At 34.1% G+C, this 20,658-nt stretch overlaps 1 protein-coding gene across 8 annotated transcripts in view; it reads right to left on the reverse strand.

The window, feature by feature from the left end:
* Nucleotides 1-20,658, reverse strand: part of WDR17 (WD repeat domain 17) — a 53,820-nt gene that overhangs the window by 15,141 nt on the left and 18,021 nt on the right. For all 8 annotated transcript variants that reach the window (XM_065061315.1, XM_065061314.1, XM_065061313.1 and 5 more), the window contains 14 exons: nt 20,218-20,401; nt 18,239-18,469; nt 12,243-12,494; nt 11,614-11,736; nt 11,085-11,272; nt 9,685-9,853; nt 7,596-7,687; nt 6,375-6,457; nt 5,374-5,460; nt 4,474-4,638; nt 3,720-3,922; nt 3,431-3,580; nt 3,197-3,327; nt 1,291-1,416 (listed from right to left, as the gene is read on the reverse strand). In XM_065061315.1, the coding sequence (XP_064917387.1) occupies nt 1,291-1,416; nt 3,197-3,327; nt 3,431-3,580; nt 3,720-3,922; nt 4,474-4,638; nt 5,374-5,460; nt 6,375-6,457; nt 7,596-7,687; nt 9,685-9,853; nt 11,085-11,272; nt 11,614-11,736; nt 12,243-12,494; nt 18,239-18,469; nt 20,218-20,401 (2,184 nt within the window). The remainder of the gene's footprint in view (nt 1-1,290; nt 1,417-3,196; nt 3,328-3,430; nt 3,581-3,719; nt 3,923-4,473; nt 4,639-5,373; nt 5,461-6,374; nt 6,458-7,595; nt 7,688-9,684; nt 9,854-11,084; nt 11,273-11,613; nt 11,737-12,242; nt 12,495-18,238; nt 18,470-20,217; nt 20,402-20,658) is intronic.

Below are 20,658 nucleotides of genomic sequence, written 5' to 3' on the forward strand. Positions count from 1 at the left end.
AGACACACCCTAGGTCCCTGCTTCATTCTGAAATGTCTAGGTACTGTGATGTCATTATCCAGTTTCCTAAGGAAAAAATTCTATCAGCAGCCACATACAAGCAGCTGGCATCACCCTAATCCCTGTTTTCTCTTAAAGCTCTCAAGCAGGTTTCTGAGTCAGCAAAAAGGGGACAAAATGCTTTCAATTAATGTGAACACTTAATCCAGATCCACAGAACGATCAGCAATTACTGTAGTTATTCTAGGTAACCCAAGTTATAAATGCATGAAATTGTGTTGCAGGCATAAACAGTCTGGTTGCACTGTATGAGTCAAGAATGAATTTCTTCTCAGACTAACTGGCTGAGAAAGCTGCTTTTTCGACACACAGACATGTTCCTCCCCCTGGCCCCTTCACAGTATTAACAGAGAGCTGCTATTACATACAATTAATGTCACCAATAAAAACTTCTGTTACTTAAGATTCATAAGGTATGAAGGACACTTTTTAACAGTCTGTGATTTTGTAAAAGAGACGGCCTGCAACAGCAAACACCAGGTGATACCTGGCAGGTATTCAGCCCTGGGGGTGGAAAGTGGGGAGTTACGCATTTCCTGATCCATACAATAGATAGGTCTCCTCTACTTCCAACCCAGTCATTAGAGTATGGCATCCTGCTAAAACCATGCGTTCCCACAGTCTGTGCAAATAGTATGACTGGTTGTACATTCATATACGCAGCTACTCATAAATTTATGGCCTAGTACTTGAATTTCATGTTCACACCTGAGTCACTCTTCAGCTGCATATCTGTGTTAATGACAGGTTCTCGTTATTGCACTCCTTCTTCCACACAGCTACACGGCATATTTTTGCTGACTCTCCTCCATTTTCAGACATGAATTCCTCTGTCTCTGCATCTGAACATAACTAAAACTTCATGTTTACACACCCAAATAATTTTACTTCACTGAATATAAAAGTACAGCATATGTGATAGGGAAGACAAACTTCCTTTGTAGCTCAAGTTGTAGTGATGTTTGCTTTGTAATTTTTTTCATTATTTTGAAAACCGCTTTTCTAGTTAATAAATGTAACCTAGCACCAGTGAGTGTGCATCAATTCACATGGACTTCCCTAGATGCTGTTGTTCTAACAAACCAGCATTGCACAGATAACTGATATTGCACAGATATCTTTAGACATAAAATAGACTGCAATTTTTGTAATGCATTAAATGTTATTTTTAACGAGTGAAAGACTACGTGGATTAACAACGATTTCACATACTATTTATGCTTCACTTACCATTCTAAATCTAGTGAGATGTTTCATGTGCATAATACCTTTGCAGTAGTTTTGTGGAAGCAAAGTGTCATCCTGTCCTTTTATTACAGCAACTAAATCCCACAAATTTTTGCTGCCTCCCGGAGGCTAAAATTGTTAGGGAATAAAAGAGTTGTATTACAGTTATGTTCAACAGAGAAACTTGAATTTATAAAGACACTAGAAAACATGTCAGTCAATTCCAAGAAATATAATTTCAGACCATTTCCATATTAGAAGATTTACTATGAAGACATGAATTAGTTTAAGACATTACAACACCTTCAGTCTTCTTGAAGGCTGTGAAGACACAGCAAGATCTATGAACATTAGTATTTGATATGTGTGGACAAAGAGGAGGGTTCACATTTTCCCTTTTGCTCCTAAAGGAATACAAGTGATCTGGTGGCTACTGCTGGCATAAAACAACATGCAGCTGCTGGGATGTAGGAGCTGCCCCAGTAATTGTTTAGCATTTTCTGTAAAGCAAAGGTGTGGGCCAGGTAAAAAACAACTTCAAGGCTCAAATGTCACAACCTGTTTTACTATCCTAATATTAAATCTTAAAATACCTTAAAATACCCACATATGGTATATCTGTATGTGCACAAAATCTTGCAGGCTGTCAAGGTTGTGGTTTTTTTTTTTTTTTTTTTTTTTTTTTTTAAATAATTTTAAAGCATTTTTATTGGTCTTACATTTGAATCAATCCTGTAGAACTAGGACAATGGTTTACCATTCAGTGAGGTCTAGAAGAGACTAATTAAAAGCTTAAAAATAATAATTAAGTCTTTGACCTGAAGGAGCTTTTCTAAGAATAACAGGATCACAAATTTAGAAGTCTAATTATTTCTGAGCTGGTAAAAGGCAGAAGATCCTACTAGGAAAAAAAAAAAAAAACAGAGAGACTATTCCCTCTTTTAGAGTCTGTTAAAACTCTTATACTTGACTCTCTATAGTTTAATCACAACACTTGATTTTCTGGACTCAAAAAACACTGACCACAGCGGATCACAAGAAATTTTTGTCCTTTGAAAATTCTAATATTGTTATAATGGTTCTATCACTGAATTGACATGGGACATCAAAACTCCTGTGAAACAAGGGATCCCATAAAAATATCTTTTAATAAACCAGGAAATTTCAAGATTTGTAATTGAGGAATATTGTTTCAGCATTTCTAAATCATACACTTCAATTTAGCTAGAAATCAAAACAAATATTTCAGATGAACTAGGTCTTCGTAGATCAGTGTATTGACTTAAATTACAACAGTGCTTGAGACACCTATGGTTCTTGGTCATTTTTGTCCTTATTCTACTTCAACTTCAGCTCCTATGCAGGTAAGCACTCACAGGGACCCAGTAGTTTATCTTTTTAACTTAACTGCACAGAGATGCTGCAGTGATTTAAGGAAATATTACTGTGCAATGGAGCAAAGGCTCCATTGAGTGGATATTGGAGCATGATTCCTCCAGATCTACAGCTCCTAGAAGGTAATACAGCAGTTTTAGCACACGCATTTGGGAAGTTTGAACATCCATCTCTTTGATGAATTAAAATTTAAAACTCCAATGTAGATTGATAAAATACATATTTTAATTTTATCCAATAGAAAATTCTTGTCAAATCAAACTTGCACTATGGAAAATTAAATTATTCCACCTATTGCACTTTGGGAAAAATTTGTGTTCACAACTGATGAACAATTCAGTCATGGACACTTTTACATGCGTAATTGTTAAGAGGCAGAATTTATTTTTTCATATTTTCTGAGCTCCCTTTAAGAGAAAAAAATGGTAGAGAAGAAATTTCAGTTTTGGAGACTGTCTTCAAAAAGATAAAGTCATGCACACTGACAACATCCTTAAATTTGCAGAATACTTACTGAAAAACATTCTGAAAACCACCGTAGTTTTTTTTCTCGAGGATTTCCTGTCAATTTTTCCAGTTCTTGTTTAATATCCCTGGAAACTTTACCACACAGCAAAGGAGGAACACCAGATTCTACAGCACGATCTAAAACACACAAAGGTTTATACATGAAAATTAAAAAAGAACAGAAAAAAGTAGCATAGTAAAATACAGAAAATTAAAACAACTGTATATACAATTTACTTACCCGTATTACCGATAATCTCATCCCAACATCTATCTGCTAATATATTTATTTGTACAGGGTTTATAAGAGGTGTCAATGACCAGAGCCTCACAGTGGAGTCACGAGAGCAAGATGCCATAGTAAATGGACGACTGGGATGACAGGTTAATCCTAGCAGAAAGGGCATTTAAAAAACGTAGTCAAATAATTAGGTTTATCTAATAACCAGTTTGATTAAATTATTTTATATATAAAAATATATTTTAAAATGGATTTCAATACAGAAGTAAACCAAATTTTAAAATATTACCATATACATCTGCACCATGATCATAAACTGTGTCCAAACATGTTCCATCTCTTGTGTCCCAGACTCGAATTGTATAGTCCCAACTGCCAGATATTAGAAGGTAAGGGATTTCAGGATTCCACAGCAATCCCCGTACTGGAGCTGTATGTCCACTCAGAACATTTATACAAGTATCCTGTGTGTAATCCCATATTCGAACAGTACTGAAACAGGATAAAAGAGACCTATGTCCATCAAATCACCCACTGAAATATGATTTATCTCACTTCTTAATATTAATATTAAGCAATATTCCGAACTTAATTTATCAGAATATTTATTTGCAATATGTCGTCAAAACCAACAAAACTGAAATACCTAACACCCTTTAAAAATCTCCACAGATTATACTTATTCTTTTGAAAGACATCAAATAAGAGCAGGCCTTGCACCCATATTTTTAGACATAAGGTAAGCATGTGGTATCCTCCTTGTAGCATTCCTAGGAGCAACAGGTATCAGTCACTGACTCTACTCTTGGGAAAGCATTTGGAAAGTTGCATTGCTACAGCAGTTATGACAATTTTAGATAATTATCCTGCTGCCCAGCTATATTAAGCTAACAGTAAAGCTACAGCCTCAACTTGAACAAGGCGGAGATTTAGATTATTATATTATTCACAGAGTTTTTGAAGGTGTTGGCACTAAAGATCGTAAGTTCCTCTAATAATCCCACTTGAGGTTTTAAGTCTTCTAAAAGTTCAGAAATACACACCCATCATCAGAGCCACTGCAGAGGATTCCTTCTCTCAGAGGAGACCACCGTACATGAAACACCTTGGCAGTATGCCCTGTAAAAACTTTCAGTGGCTGATCAGAGTTGGTTGCCAAGTAGTAAACACGAACATTTTTATCCTCACAACCAGTAGCTATCATATCTCTGCAAAATAAAAATCATAAAATCCTCGGTCTCTGGGATCACAACTACCTATGTTTAACAATAAATATTATGCTGATTTTGCAATTTACTTTAAAAAACAGCTTAGTTTTGCTCCTCCTTTGTCTTTTTTATGAGGTAATTATTGATAAACTAACTAAATGTGCTAAATCAGAAGAAAACCTGGTAAAGATCCATTAGTTGCAACAGGGAATAGTATTTGCACTATTTTGCCCAAGCACCCAACACACAACTATTAAGAGATTAAATTACTGTATAACTGTTTTTTGACTAAAAGCTCTCATGCTGTTATTAGGAATTATCTGCAAAGTTAACACATATCATGGTGTATTTATAAGAGTTGCTTGCTATATCTTCAGCTTAGCAGACATTAACAGGAAGCCAATCTAAAACTTCCTTTCCTGTTATTGAATGTCTGCTTTTTTTTCCCCTATTAATATCCAGAGAGATAATTTTTTTTTTCTCCCATCAATATGAAAATATTCTCTTTTGAAAGTTAAGTAGTCCTTGTCCTACTCCACACATTAACATGCTGGCCAATGAAATACAGTACTAGGAATATAAAGCTGCTACAGACATATCCTACTGTGGAAAAGAAACAATTTCAGTGCTCTAACATTACAGTAAATATCACATTCTAAATAACACTGTGTTATTTTATTGGTAAACAATTTAAATAGTAACTATTATCAATTATTTGTGTTGATTTTTACTTACTTGTTGTTTTGACTCCAATCACAGCCAAACACTGCAGCTGGATGCTTGTACTTGTGAAGAACCCTGCCATCGATAGTTCGAATAATACTGAAACCAATTACAACATAATACTATGAGGAAAAAAGCATTCTGAGTAGGCTATCCAAAAGTCAGGTTTGATTCTGTGCAAATAAGCCAGATAGCAAAAAAGTATACAGAAAGAATACAAGATATCTTTACTCCTACAGCCCCTCAACTACAAAGGTAACTATATATTTCCCAAGAAAACATGTAATTGGATCATGTTTCCTTGTTCCTTCAGAGGAGCTGTAAAATGTCCACTGTGGTATCTCCCTCCCTGAAAGGATCCCTCACAGCCCAAAAATCTAAGTTGTAGCTATGGTCTTACAGCACAAACAGATCTTTAGGGTTAAAGAAAAAAAAAAGTTGATTGATTGTTTTCTAAAATTCATGCTCTTGTTATGTTTGAGCTGAAATAACATGGGTAGCAAAAGAAAAGAATTAATAAGGATTTAAAAATGTACTGAAAGACAAATGCAAAATCGGTCTCAATCAGCAGTTGCAAATTTTTACGATCTATATATTTTTACTTCTACGCTCCTGTAATAGTAGAATTTCAATTATTTTTTTTCTAAAATAGTGATTCCTAGTCCTTGAAATAACAAACTTCAAAAATTTTAAAAATTAAGACAAGTGGGATAGCTTTTGTGTCCTCCATATCTACAGATAAAAAAAACCTAGAAAAATATTATTGGCTAAATAAAAATCAATATTCAGTTTTCCTGTCAGAGTATCTTAGATGCTATTCCTTTTGCAAAAATTTCCTTTTTTTTTTTTTTTTTTAAATCATGTAAAACATATTCTAAAAAGTACAGAAGATTAATACAATCCCAGGTTTGGCCAGTAGGAAGAGTGTTAATATTATTCACTGATAGTACTGTCAAAGTTTACTGACTTGAGAAGGGCATTTAGCATTTTGTTTTTCTTCCAATAACACTCACCAAAATCCATCACTGCTGCAGGTTGCTATTCTTTTGGAATCTTTATGACTCCAGGCAATGCAGAAGATTCCATTCTTTCCATGCTTCAAAAAATGCAAAATACCTATCAATAAGAAATAATTCACCCCTTTTTCTCTCATCTATTGACTCATCTTTTTGATTTTATTCTCCTATGGGCTTCAGCCCTTTTCTCCCAGGAAAGTACACTGTAAAAAAACACATTATAGTGAGTCCCCAATATAGCTGGGATATTTGAGAATCCATGTCCAAAAAAACTGGACTGGGGACAGATACAGTAAAACTTCCATAGTGTCCAGGATCCAAGAGACAAAACTGGTTTAAGTTGAAGAATGAGCGACCCATAAGTATATGAACCTGAAGCTTGAATAAAGCTTAGCTACTTGTTGGAATAATGAAGTTAGTGGGCTTGAGTAATTGTGGTATGAGAAAACTTAGGTGGGATGTATATCAGGATAAGTGTTTGAGAAAGTACGTTTAGTAGCACAAGTGCAAATCTTCTGAGTGTTAGAACTCAGGAACTCCTGAATGTATATGAAAACCCATTTTCTGCCCCTCCCTCTTCCACCACCCAGTCTCTATCTTCTTAAAGAGCATACTTTGTCCTCTGATACAGCTGTCACAATTATGTCTGTAGAATCTGAAGATTACAGCTATATACTAAGAATACAGAAAACAGCCCAAATAACAACTGTGTTACTGTTTAAAGACTTGTGAGTGCCTGCACAGATTTCAGGTAATACAAGGCACGATGCTAAATAAGGCAAACTGTTTAGTGTGCTGAAAAATCGAGCTTTATTGGTCCAGACTTCAGGGACTGAAATTTTTTCTGGGCCTTATGTTTGAAAATACATGACATCATTTTACATTTTGATACCCAGTTTAAGTCTATATATCCATACACATTTACACATTTAAGAAAGAAGAAGCTATGCTTTTGCTGTTTGCCACTAAAGGACCAATTTTAAGATAACAAAGACTATCTGGTGCTTCATCATTCTCATGCCACAAACCCAGTCTGAGGAAGTAAAAATACTTCTGCTTCAGAGACAGATTGGCAACCACAGAATTCTTTCTATAGGTTTTAATTTTATAGAACCTTTTAAAAAACATGAACTTTGACCCATCTTTATATGTTGACATTAGAGGGAACAACTAACTTGCATTTCATATAGACAATAAAGAGATGTAATCTCATCTTACCTCACTGAATCTGGTTATCATTTTGCCTTTTAGGACATCCCAGATAAAGCCACCATTTCTGGATGTTGCACCTGCTATGCAGTTCAGGTCTCCTTTAGAGAAAGATATTTGTAAGATCACGGTATTTTTTTATGAATATGTTTCTACTTAAATTCAAGAAATGTAATTTAAACAGAAGACATCAATGTCACATAAACAAGAGTTTTTAATAGTTTAAGGCCAGCATTTGATATGAAGTCACAAGTATCAACTTCAACAAAAGCCCCACCTGCTTTTCTACATTTTTGTTTTGAGGAAAGTGTAAAATGAAAGTTGTATTGTTACAAAAAGTATTCTCAATGCCTGCTGAAAGTCTTGCAGTTAAGGTAAAAAGAAAATAATATCTATGATGCATATGACTCAAACTGAAAAAGAGATACAATCTCATTGTTCTAAGCTTAAATTTGTAGCTACTAGAAAATTTTCTTTTAAAGTTCACTATGTACTAAAACAAATCAGGAAGAATGTAACAGAACACACAACAGTACTTTGTTTTCTTAATCTTGTAGCACTGCAGCATCCAAGCCCATCAAGAATGTAGATGAATTTTTAATCACACTCTACAGAGTGGAAATTATGGACATATGACTCCAGACTGAAAACTTGAAAACTGAATACAGGCCTGATTGAAAAGCCACCAAATTCTCCTCAAAGTCACCCTCTGTCACAATACAGCTATACTTTTTCTAGATAGCTATATGGCACTTTCATACATAAGATTTGACTGCTATTTTATACCATAGTTCAGAGGCAGAAAATGCACTCTATGCAGGAGGATTCTAGAAAGGTACATATCTAAGATGGAAAGAAATTCAGGCAGGACGACAGGGAAAGAAAAAAAAAAAAAGAGTAATCACTATGTTCAAAGGTCTTTTGAGACCAAAATCAAATGGTGGCACGAATTGGATTATATGTTAAGAATGAAGATCAATGACAGTACTAGGTAGAGTGGAACTCTGTAGGAGTAAGGAATGTGAAAGAAGCAGGAAAAGTTCTGTCTGGTATGGACATCAACTTTTGGACAGGATGGTAAAGAACTGAAATTAAAGCATATGCTTCCAATTATCTTAAATTTACTTCCTAAAAAACCTCAAAATCTTACAGTATAAAACTTGAAAAGCACCCCCACGGTGAAAAAACTGTATTCTCGGTGTGAGACACTACTACAAACTGAATTTAAATTTCAAAACAGAAAAACACAAAAAAGCCACTGTATTTCATATTGCCGTAATTTCCATATAGCGAGACAAATTACCTGTGAAAAGAAACAAGGTGGAAGAGACTCTTTGAAATGAGAAAAAGCACAAATTCATTTCACATAAGTACACTACATTAAGTTTCCCACCACAATATTTTTTTCCTGTCAGCTGTTACTTCTTAGAGTTTAAAAGCATAGGAAAAGCAATGAGCGGAATTATTTAGACCTTTTGAAAAATGCACCTACTCTAGAAGGATTAACACACACAAGAAAGCCTGCCTATCATCAACTATTGACATCAGTAACTATCAGAAAGCTACTCCCAGGTTCACCTAAGTATGTTGAAGAACAGTTTTAAGGAGAAAATTTCCCACTGACTTCAGTGAGTTCTCTAAGAAAAAAAATACACGTTTTGCCAAAAAGGTGTTCCGTAGTCTAATAAACTAAAAGTAGAGCTCTTTAGTGATTGGAATTCTACACAAAGAAAGAAGAGAAAGAACTAACCACATATGTTCCACTTTTTCAGCAAAAAATAGAATCTAAATTCCTTTAATTAGTTGCTCCCCAGGCAAAGAAAGCCTTTTCATCATCTGCTTCATGTAATGCTAGAAAGGCTCTATAGATTTTGTGCCCTCCATTCTGAGCCATTATGAAATGCTGAGATAATTCCTCATAAAGGTGAGCCTCAACAAGGTCTGAAGCATTGAATTCTACGAGTTTCACAGATAATAATTTAGTTGTGTTTAAAGCTTATAAGATACACTTCTATCAAACTAATACTTTTATAACATAAATTGCTGCTAGTCAGTGCTAATTCAAAGAACGTTTAGACCTAAAGCAAAATATTCTTACCTGGAGCCCAAGAAAGGGAATAAATAACCCCCTCATTACCAGGAGATGTGTAAACTGCTGTTAAAGTATTTACGTCCCAAACTTTTATTGTGCCATCAAATGAAGCTGTAGCAAGAAGATCAGGGTTATCAGGTTTGAATTTGCAATCAAAGATGGTCTCAACATGTCCCTTAAATGAAACAAATATTTAATCCATTTTTATTCCATTTGGTCTTTTTCAGAAGTCCAACTCTAGATCAAACTCATTGTATTCTAACCTGTCAGATAAATTATGAGTTCAAAATAACTTGTAGGTTATGGCTCATCAGTTAAAATTAAAAGGCATAAAATAGTTTGGACTATAACACTCCTTTTCAAAGATGTTTATTAAAGACAGAAAATTTCTGCCTTGAAACAACAGGGTGATGCAATACCATAGACGTTTCAGCATTTTCCATTGAAACTTAGTTGCTAACAAATAGAATTAAAAAAAAAAAAAAAAAAAAAAGGTAAAACAACTGAGAAATGTTTTTTTTTTTAAAAACAGAAATAATTTTGCCCTTTTAGGTAGAAAGCATCCAACTGAAAAAAAAACCCACTTTGTATGCTAATCATGTTTTACAAGATTTCTAATATTCCATTGAGTTTTCTATGCTTGAAATACAACCTATACACTATTACAGTTTAAACTTCAATCCATTAGAAAATCCACATGTCAATTGCTTGTTTTCCAAGACATGCATTTTTAGAATTTAACTTGACATATACATGAGAAACAGATCATATATAGGAAACTTTTTAAGCCTCAGTTGCTTTACAGGACCAAAACTATTAAAAATTTAAAAAGAACACCAACCAGAAGTCTCTATCCAAACACCTGTGGGAGTACAGCTGAAAATTATTCAAGTTTTTCCAATGAAAAGGGATGAGGGAAAGAGAAAAACAGAAAAATCCCCAAGAACAACCAAAAGCCCAGTGAAGAGGCTCACCTAATATGCGATAAACCTGGGTTTGAATTTCTGCTTCAAAGAAGAGTTAGTAATTTGGTTTTTGTCATTTTAAACTGCGTGACCTCACCATCTGTGTAGTATAAATTTTTCTCTCTGATATGACTAGAACCTTTATCTGGATTATAGAAAACCCGCCAGGTCACCAAATTAAAATTTCAATTAAAAAAACCATCAAGCCCTTAAATCCTCATTTCTGGATAAAACTGCCAGAATACTTCCAACAGGATTCAGTCTTTTGCAATAAAGAATTATTTTCAACTTCAGAACGGTCATTTTGCTTCCTAGAAATTTAGTCTCTTGAATGATAGAAACTGGTTCACAGAGCTGTGAAGACTTCATTCTCCATGGTTTTGCTTTTAGAAGTATACAAGCCAAATAAACTCTCATTCTAAAGACAGAGATGAAACGTACCACATCTCTAAGGAAATCCCATTTTTTGGCTCCCATGTCATAAAGCCCCACTCCACCATCCATGAAGCAACAGACAGCATGACCAGGAGGAAGAGAAAATGCTTGGTTTTGAGTTAAAGTTGGAGGAGGAACAGCCTCACTTGTTGAGGATGTGTGGCGACTTTTAGTAGGACACTGTGATGAATATGCTTAAGAACAACAACAACAAAAGGCAAAAGATATTAAAAAAGCAAAACATAAAAACGGATAAGATTTTTTAAAAATTCATATTAAGTAACAATTATAGAGTAAAATGCTTGTATTCCAATGACATTAAAAACAAAAGTGGAGAAATCCTGTATGAATCCAGGCCCACTAAAGAAGGACTCAGTTTTGTCTAGTCCACCGGCCCCAGCGGCTACTTTGTTTAATTAAGAATCACAGAACCAACACAAACTTAAAGAGATCAGCTCAGATATAACAAGATTTACAAACAAGATTTTCTTAACTTGCAGCCACTGCAATGAAAACCAATCAAAATTATACTTACACTTTTTCTTTGGAGGAGAACTTAGCACATGCAAACCATGGAAACCGGTTTTCTTCAATTTAAAATTATCTATAGGTGTTGTACGTGAAACATTCCAAATACGTAACACACCAACCTGAGAATCTGAGGTTTAAAAAAAAACATACAAATTCATTATTTAAAAAATTTATTATTCTTCTTTTACTGTACACAGAGGTATGCAGTTTATCCAAATATAACAATGAATTAAACTTAGAATCCTAAAAAGAATTTTATAAGCAGGTGCTGTCATCTCCATCGTTATATCACTATTAAGAATGATAATTATTAGTTTTCTAAACTTCAGTAGATAAACTCAATTGAACCTCTTTCATTATAAAATATTCTCACAGTCTCACTTCCCTTATAAAAAATAGCTTGAAGTCACTTGTTTATGTACCCAACAAAAACCAAAACAAACAAACAAACAAACCCAACTGCTTCTGTGTAGTTTTCTGTTCTTTTCCACAGTTTTATGTATCTTTCTTGTACAATGCAGGTATGGGTTTATTTGTACAAATGTTTAGAAACAGAAATCTTAAAGTATCAATTTTGAATACTTATTCCTTTGTTTATTACCTTGGTAAAAATCAGGAAGTAAAAAGGCTTACCTCCAGTTACAAACATTCCAGGCGCACTAGAAACCCAGGCTAAACATTGAACAGATGCTGCTGCACTGGGAAAATTAAAAGTTGTGATGCAGGACAGAGATTCAGAATCAACTAGTCGAATACCATTATGTAAATTGGCGACAAGAAGGTAGTCTGTTGACAAAGGGTCCCACTCCAGCGCTGTAACTGGATCCTCTTCATCTGTTCCTTCAAGAGACTCTGGTCTTAAAACATGTTTCTGATTTCTAGAACCTTTAGGAGCACAAGAAAACAGATTGTTTCAAAATGAAACAATGTATAACCTTCCAATAGTTACAAGGTTTGCAAACATCATTGTTGCCTCTCCCTGAAATGTGTAGTAGCCTGATCTACTGCCTGCACCAGTGAAATCAATGAAGGTGGCTTTGCAATGTTTGATTTAAAGTACTTCTGACTCTATCAGATCTCAATTTCTTTTTAACACAGCGGAAAATTGAATCAGCTGTCAGGTTTATTAACGTAATTTTATAATAAAGAAAAGGATGCTAAATCATATACATTGTCCTAACAATTTCCATGAGTAAAGGCCTGCAGTACAGTCCAAAATACAAGGTATTTGAGTATAAGTAAATCTGCATTCCACAGCAAATAAAGGCAAAATAAAAGCAGTATGAACTAGAAAAAAAATGCAGCAGTCAAAAAACTATTTATGAACAATTGCCTTTAGATTTTTTTTTTCTTCAAAACTGTGTGCAAATATGAAGTGTTCATAGATTCAGAAGCCAGAAGAGGCCATTAAATATCCAATATGACACCTGCATAACAAAAGACATATTTCACTTGATGATCTACACTGTAGAAAACCACGATTTTTAACATCATGTTTATTTCCCACTTATTTTTCTTTCCCAGTCTCTTGGTTCTATAAGGCAGTGTATGGTCCAAACAAATAATTAACACCACAGATCTGTATTCTTGAAGTTGTGATCTTGTATTAAAAAAAAAAAACAATTTTACACCCCTTTTCTAGAAACAATGAATTGACACCTCCCATTATTCAGTTTTTAATCTAATTTTCAATTTTGACACCGAAGAATCCAAATAATTTGTCATATTATGGAAAATGTCATGAGATACCTACACTCATGAACAATTTATATAAAATAAGGCCTATTCCAATACACACTAAAAAAAAAGAAACTGAAAAGCTTTTGTTCACCAGGGAACATCCTGAGTACTAAAATAACCCTCATTATGATTTTCTGGGGAAATGCTACTAGTGCACATTGTATCTAGGGTAACTTTATAGATCATTTACCAGAAATGGGGGAAATAATTTAAGACTGCACAACAATTAATTACATAAACTGATTTCTCCATTCTGTTTATGTGTTTATATAAGATAACTGCAAAGGTGCACTTGTCTCTTTTGAAGCATCAGGAATGACATCAGAACTATCATCAGGTAACTTCTCTAAATTTGCCAAAATCTTTGGGATTCTTACCTTCTTTAATAATGTCTCCTTCCTACATTTTAGTTCAGAGCTTTTGTTGAGCAAAAATCAACATTCAAATGAAACACAAGAACTGATAACAAAGCAGAATTGAAATTTTTCAGTTAGCTTTTCAAGAACTGAAGGTAAAAAGTCCCCAGGTGATCAAAGGCAGTGATGTTCAAATGCTTCAGTCCCAAGAAAGCACAATTAACTGGCGGGGGAGTATGGCTATCCAGAAGCTATTCAGTTTTACCTGTGCTTCACAAAAGAGTCCAGAAGCAAAGCTCATGGAAACCCTAACTGTTAAATTTTATTTTCCATTAAAAGCAGACATCAGCACTGTGAATCATGCAACTGAGTCACAGGTCATTTAAGGAAGCTGTGCTTATTTTGAGAACAAATGAAAGGTAAACTAGTACAGAACATTTGGCTTTCCATGACTGCACTGTATTTTTTTTTTTTTTAAAGAGGGTACTAATCTTAAACCTTGCGTATCTTCTCTTCACACTGATTGTACTTGCACATTAATGGATGTTCTGGAGTTAATTAAAAAAATAAAAGTTAAGTACAGGCAGGAGCAAAAAACCTAAGAAGACAACAGTAATGAAAAAAAAAAACAGTTGCGCAGTCTGCTAATTATGGGGCAGTGACTCACACTCAAGTAGAAAGACTAAAGCCTTCAATGAGTCAATCACGCTGAAATTCCAAGCAATTAACAGGAACTTGTCAATGTTTAGGTTCATTTAAGATAGTGTTTTGTAGGATATCCCACAAAAGGTCTGAAACCTTTACAAGTAAGGAACAAGATTTTTGGTTTTAATTGATTTTACTTGATGACAAACTAAGTTCCAGTTAACAAGCCATTTTACACATTCTGACATGAGGGAGATGAAGGCTGAACTTTGATCTCAAGGCAAAAAATTAGCTTTCTATTCCTTATTGAAAAGTACCAATTCTCTGTGTGTATGTGTACATGTCCCTTTATTTTTTTTTTAAAAAAGACAGCCTACATTCATCCTATTGACACCAACTTCTTCTACATATTCTTATTTTTTAAAAGCTATCAGTTACAAAATTCAGATTAATTTTGACTATAAATTGCAAACTAGAAATGTGCAGTTTTAAAAATAGATAACTTGGATAAGCCTACATTTTCAATTATATTAAGTTGGTGGAAAAGTAATTGTAGTTTCAGATCACGATTTTTAAATCATTATTAACTAGGCCCAAACACATTTTTATTAATCAAAATAAGAACCATCCAATAAACTCTTGGAAAGCATTTTCTGCATCCTGGTCATTGTGGAAGTGTTTTCCCTGTAAAAAGTTATCAAGATGCTTGAAGAAGTGCTAGTCAGTTGGCAAGAGATCAGGTGAGTATGGCAGATGAGGCACAACTTCCTAGCCCAATTTTCTTCAACTTTTGAAGCACTGGTTGTGCAACGTGTGGTTTGGCGTTGTTTTGGAGAAGAATTGAGCCCTTTCTGTTGACTGATGCCAGCTGCAGGCATTGTAGTTTTCAGTGCATCTCATCAATTTGCTGAGCATCCTCCTCAGATGGAATGGTTTTGCTGGGATTCGGAATGCTGCAGTGGTTCAGACTGGCAGCAGACCACCAAACAGTGACCGTGGGTTTTTTTGGTGCAATTTTAGCTTTGGGAAGTGCTTTGGAGGTTCTTATTGGTCCAACCACTGAGCTGGTCATCGCTAATTGTCATATACAATCCACCTTTTCGTCTTGCATCACAATGCGATCGAGAAATGGTTCATCGTTGTTGCGTAGAATAAGAGAAGACAACACTTCAAAACGATGATGTTTTTGATTTTCTGTCAGTTCATGAGGCTCCCAAGTATTGAGCTTTTCCACCTTTCCAATTTGCTTAAAATGCTGAATGACCATAGAACGGTTGAGGTTGAGTTTTTCGGCAACTTCTTGTAGTTGTAAGAGGATCAGTTTCGATGACTGCTCCAGTTGGTTGTTATCAGCTTCTAATGGCTCGCCACTATGCTTCTCATCTTCAACACACTGATCTCCTTTGTGAAACTTCTTCAGCCACCACTGCGCTGTACATTTGTTAGCAGTTACTGGGCCAAATGCCTTGTTGATGTTGCGAGTTGTCTCCGTTGCTTTACAACGCATTTTGAACTTAAATGAGAAAATTGCTCAAATTTGCTTTTTGTTTAACATCACTTCTATAGTTCAAAGTAGATATAAAATAAATAGCAAGTAATAACTCAGTAGCAAAAAAGCATAAAGCAAGAAAAGCACATTAAAACGATGTATAGTATAACCACATTTATTTAATAATGTATTCCAATAGCAAACGTCACATTTCAACAATGCAAAAACTGCAATTACTTTTGCGCCAACCTAATATCTGAATGTTGATACGTATTAAAGTCATTTGTAAAAGTGTAACCACAGTTACAGTACTTACAGTGACACAATCCATTTTTCAATATTAGCTAATTTTGAAACATGTTTTAATGCATTTATCTGTTCACCAAAATTTTCATGATTTATTCTTAAACACATCTAAGTTTTTATATAAACAAATTTTTCATACTTTTCTAATCGTGTAAAGAAAGCAAGTTAAAAGAAAATATTACTGGTCTGCGTTCTTTCAAAGTAACTATGATTGCTCCAATATCATTGCCTTAATTACAATAATATAACCCTTTGAACTGAAATATGAAAATTTCTTATTGCATGCAGGTCAGGGCTTTGAACAGCAGCTCTATAGTATTTCAATTAGTGGTGGTTGCTCTTGAATGCATCTGAATTTGTTGTACTAATTTATTCCACATAGTAAAACTTTCTACTCAGTTCTGACAACTAAGCTATAAGCAGACCTCTGCAGATCAGTGATTATTTTGGTACATAAAACTCTAACAAAAATACCCATTTGACTAAAAAGTTTTTTACATGCATTTAATGAGGTGTGATCAGGTTTAAAAAACGCTTAATATCATCCAACAGAAAGTGTATTACTTTTCTTGAATAATTTTGAAAAAGTGAAATTCTAAACAGTTTTAAAATAAAAACCTGAAAGGTTCATTTTTAAAAGCCTGAAGTGCAACATTTTCTTTTCAATTCTAAAGATTTTGTTAAGTACAAGTAAACTGCACTACTTAAATCCTGGATTTTCAGTGAAAGTTCTGACAAAAATTTTTACCCAACTGTGTATAAACTTCCAACTCCTTAGTTCTCTTTCAGAAACCAAGAATCTTATACAAATTAAGAATGAGAAACAAATTTTATAGTTTATTCTTACTTTTAAATTATCTTAATAAGCATAATATTAGAATAACAACAAAAACTATCCTAAATAGAGAGAGAGGCAAAATTTCTGTGATAAATTCAATTTTCAAGCTGATGCAAGTAGGTTTTACCCCAGCAGTAATGGATAATTTTCAGTAATCAAATTTTTGATACCAACTTGAGTCACGGTACATACAAAACTGCCACTACTGCTAGCTTTTTAACCCAATATTATATTTGGGTTTGCAGAATATGATTTTGACATTTTAAATCAATTTTCCATTATTTCTGTTTTAGTATTTGAATCATTCTAGACAAATTTCATGAGAAGTCTCAGTTTGGTACATATTTAGAGTTTACGATTTTAAAACTGACTTTCTTTTCTCAATGCCAATACTAATTCAGCCAGCACTACTGAAGCAAGGGAATGTTTCCTCTGTGACATACTGAGTGACGTTGCAGAGTGAACTGAGGGAGAATACATTTTTCATGGCCGTTGGAGCATAACGGTATGTCAAATTAACACATTATTTACAGAACAACTTTTATTACAAAGTTGAAAAACCAGTTTTTAATGGAGGAAAAAGTAGCCAAAAAATCTGAAATAGTCCATCTAATGCAGATATCCATCTTTGAATGAAACTATTTATAAAAGAGAGCTAAATTTTAGCTTCAAATTAGCCTATGAACAAGATAACTTCATTAGCAGACTACTGGACAATTTATAACATATGCACAAATATGCTCGATGGATGTCAGACAAACAGATATTTTCCCATATAGTCTTTAATAGAAGAGAATCATGAAGATAATACGAAGTGTGACATGATATTCTACCTACAAAAATGAAGAGGACTCTAGAATTTTAAGTAGTAAGACTCCAGAAAAAATGCAAGCACAGTAAGAGCCTAAGTGAAAGATTCAAGACAGTTCATTCAGAAGAACAAACTTGCTGGGAAGTATAATTCAGAAGAAGCCCATTGCTGCTATTATTCCCTAAAAAACCTAGTTTACTGTACTTGTTGAAAATTGTAATGTTATCTTGTCTACAAAAAGAGAAAAGATGCAGAGAAAATGCTCTGTGCTCTGTATCTTAGAAAACATTTTTGTGATAAGGAAGGAATAGGAACACTATAAACTAAGAACAAGTTTTATGTAAGTACAAACATTCTAAAGCCCAAATGAAAAAAGTGCAGAATTGCACACATATGCAGACAAAATATATATTTATATAAATATTTTACCATATCAGTTTTTACCTGGTTGAAAAATAGACAGGCTTCCATCAGTATGTCCAAATACTACTTTTCCTTTTTTCTTTGGATGCCATCTAAACAGACTGATGTCTGACAAGAAACTATGTGCATCTCTGTGTACAGTTAGCCCGCTGTCAGGTCCTGAGATAGTCCAAATGTTCAATGGACCTCTGTGGGACACAAATGCAACTGCATCACCTGCATTCCAGCACCAGCTAAGTGACGCAGGAATTCCTGAAACATACAGGTAAACCTTATAAGAACCAGGATTTGAAATTCAGTGTATTACTGCTTGACTCTGTATCAGCAATTGTTTTGAAAAGTTGTAGCAATAACTATTCTTCTATACAAAAACAATTAGACTGAAATTTAGATAACTGTGTGAACATCTTATGGTGTAAAAGTAAATTACACATATCCATAGGCAGGAAGTAGAATTATTTTCCACATTATTTTAATGCTACTTTGATGGACTGTATTTTATGATATTTATACTTCAGTAGTGTCAAAGACAATCTCACACATGAAAGAAAATAAGTCTGATCCTGTAAACAATACTTTCATTCATTTACAATTCTGTTTACCATTATATTTTACTGTAAGCTATTTGCTACTAAGGTGGAAAAAATACTGAAAACTTTAAAATGTCTATTTTTGCAAAACACAATGAAATTTAGAGATAAATATAAGAGAGGCAGATATTTATGACAAAATTGGAAAGCTAGCTCTTAAAGAGAACTCTCAATAGTTTTCTTCTGGATATATGCCAGTTTAAATTCAGTTGTCTAACACCTAACTCTAGGCATTTCAGTTTAAGGATTTCGACCTTAACATCTCCAGCCATCATTAACCTCATAATGTAATGGTGTGTCTCTGAAGGAACAAACGACAGTAAGAAAAACTCCTCAAGCTAAGAATTCAAAACTGTTTGTATGTAGACAATTTAATATGGTGGTATCAAAGACAGTAAAAGCAGCATTTATAGGAGGTTTACACATATTATCTTAAAAGCAAATCAGCTTTAAAAAAGTTTAAAATAATAATAACACGTCTTTAACATGTAATATTTGGCTGAAGTAGTTTTTTAAACAGGCAAAGTACTGAAAAATAAATGTAAGTTTTTATATTAATGCATAATCTGATACAATATTCCTGTTTGAATAGATCGAATCAATGTGTTTTTTACTATTTCTTCATTTTGCAGGATATTGAAGATGTACAGAGGTATCCTAAGTGCTCTGGAAAGAACAGTGTAGCAAGTCCTGAAATGTCTTACGAGATCCTGAGATACTGACTGTTCTTGGGCTGTACCTATTTTCCAAGAATGCCAATGTAAGAGTCAAGGACACCTGACAGACACTGACTGTAAGAAAAGAAATAGGGTTTGACTGAAGGGAATGAATCAGAACTGGGCAGGGAAAGGTGACAGACACAAACTTTTAAACCCTTAGACTTCTATCACAATCTCCTAATCAGCAGTTTCAAGTCCTGAGAGAAGATGCAAGTAAGCAAGCATTAGGGTATTTAAACAAAAACTGTTTTTCAGCTTCACCAATAATTTATACATCAATCTGTTGAAGGCTACATTTTACTTGCTTTCACTTCCATGAAGTTATCATGAAAACACAGAAGGTTTAAAGCCTAATTATTTATCCTTTTATACAGTGATGGGTTTTCTTTTCCCTTCTCCTTGCTCAACAAGGCGGCAACGGCAAAGTCAGTTCACTAATTGGTCAAGTACTTTAGAAAAAAGAACAATCTCTTTCTTTACCAGTTACTAGATAGTTCAGAGCAATTTACTCAAACATGCCACCATTATTTTCTAAAATGAACTGCAAAAAAATCTGACAAGAATGTCAGATTTAGGCAATTGTTTAACCTCTGGCCTATAAACTGCTTAGAATTTACTCTGTATCAAATATTTCTGATACCTGTGGATGAAAAAGCTGTATGGATAAAATAGATCAACATGCCTGAAATACCTTTTGTATTGTCCAGCTTGGCCACAACTTTCTGTTCAGTCACATTCCAAATAATCACTAAACTATCTGCACTGGCACTTGCAAACACGTCAGGATTGTGTGGACACCAAGATATGGCTGTGATTGTCTTCTTATGCTCAGCCATAATTGCCCGGAGTTTGAATTCATTGTATCGGTGATCCAGCTAAACAAAAAGTAAAATTTCTTTTAGAAATACATGATTTCTAAACTCACTTTAAGTACTGTTGGGTTGGAGAACAGTCCATATAACAGTTTTAGATTTAGAGATGAATTTGCAGTGGATTTAACAATTGTCAGTACCTGACATCTCAGAAAATTAAATTCTCATACCTTTGACTTGGACAGAAAAGTTGTCAAATATTCAATTGACATAACCAGTATTAACATAATCTATCCTTTTTTTTTTGTTATTAACTGTTA

The sequence above is a fragment of the Columba livia genome, chromosome 4 (assembly GCF_036013475.1).
Source record: "Columba livia isolate bColLiv1 breed racing homer chromosome 4, bColLiv1.pat.W.v2, whole genome shotgun sequence".
Classification (NCBI taxonomy): Eukaryota; Metazoa; Chordata; class Aves; order Columbiformes; family Columbidae; genus Columba; species Columba livia.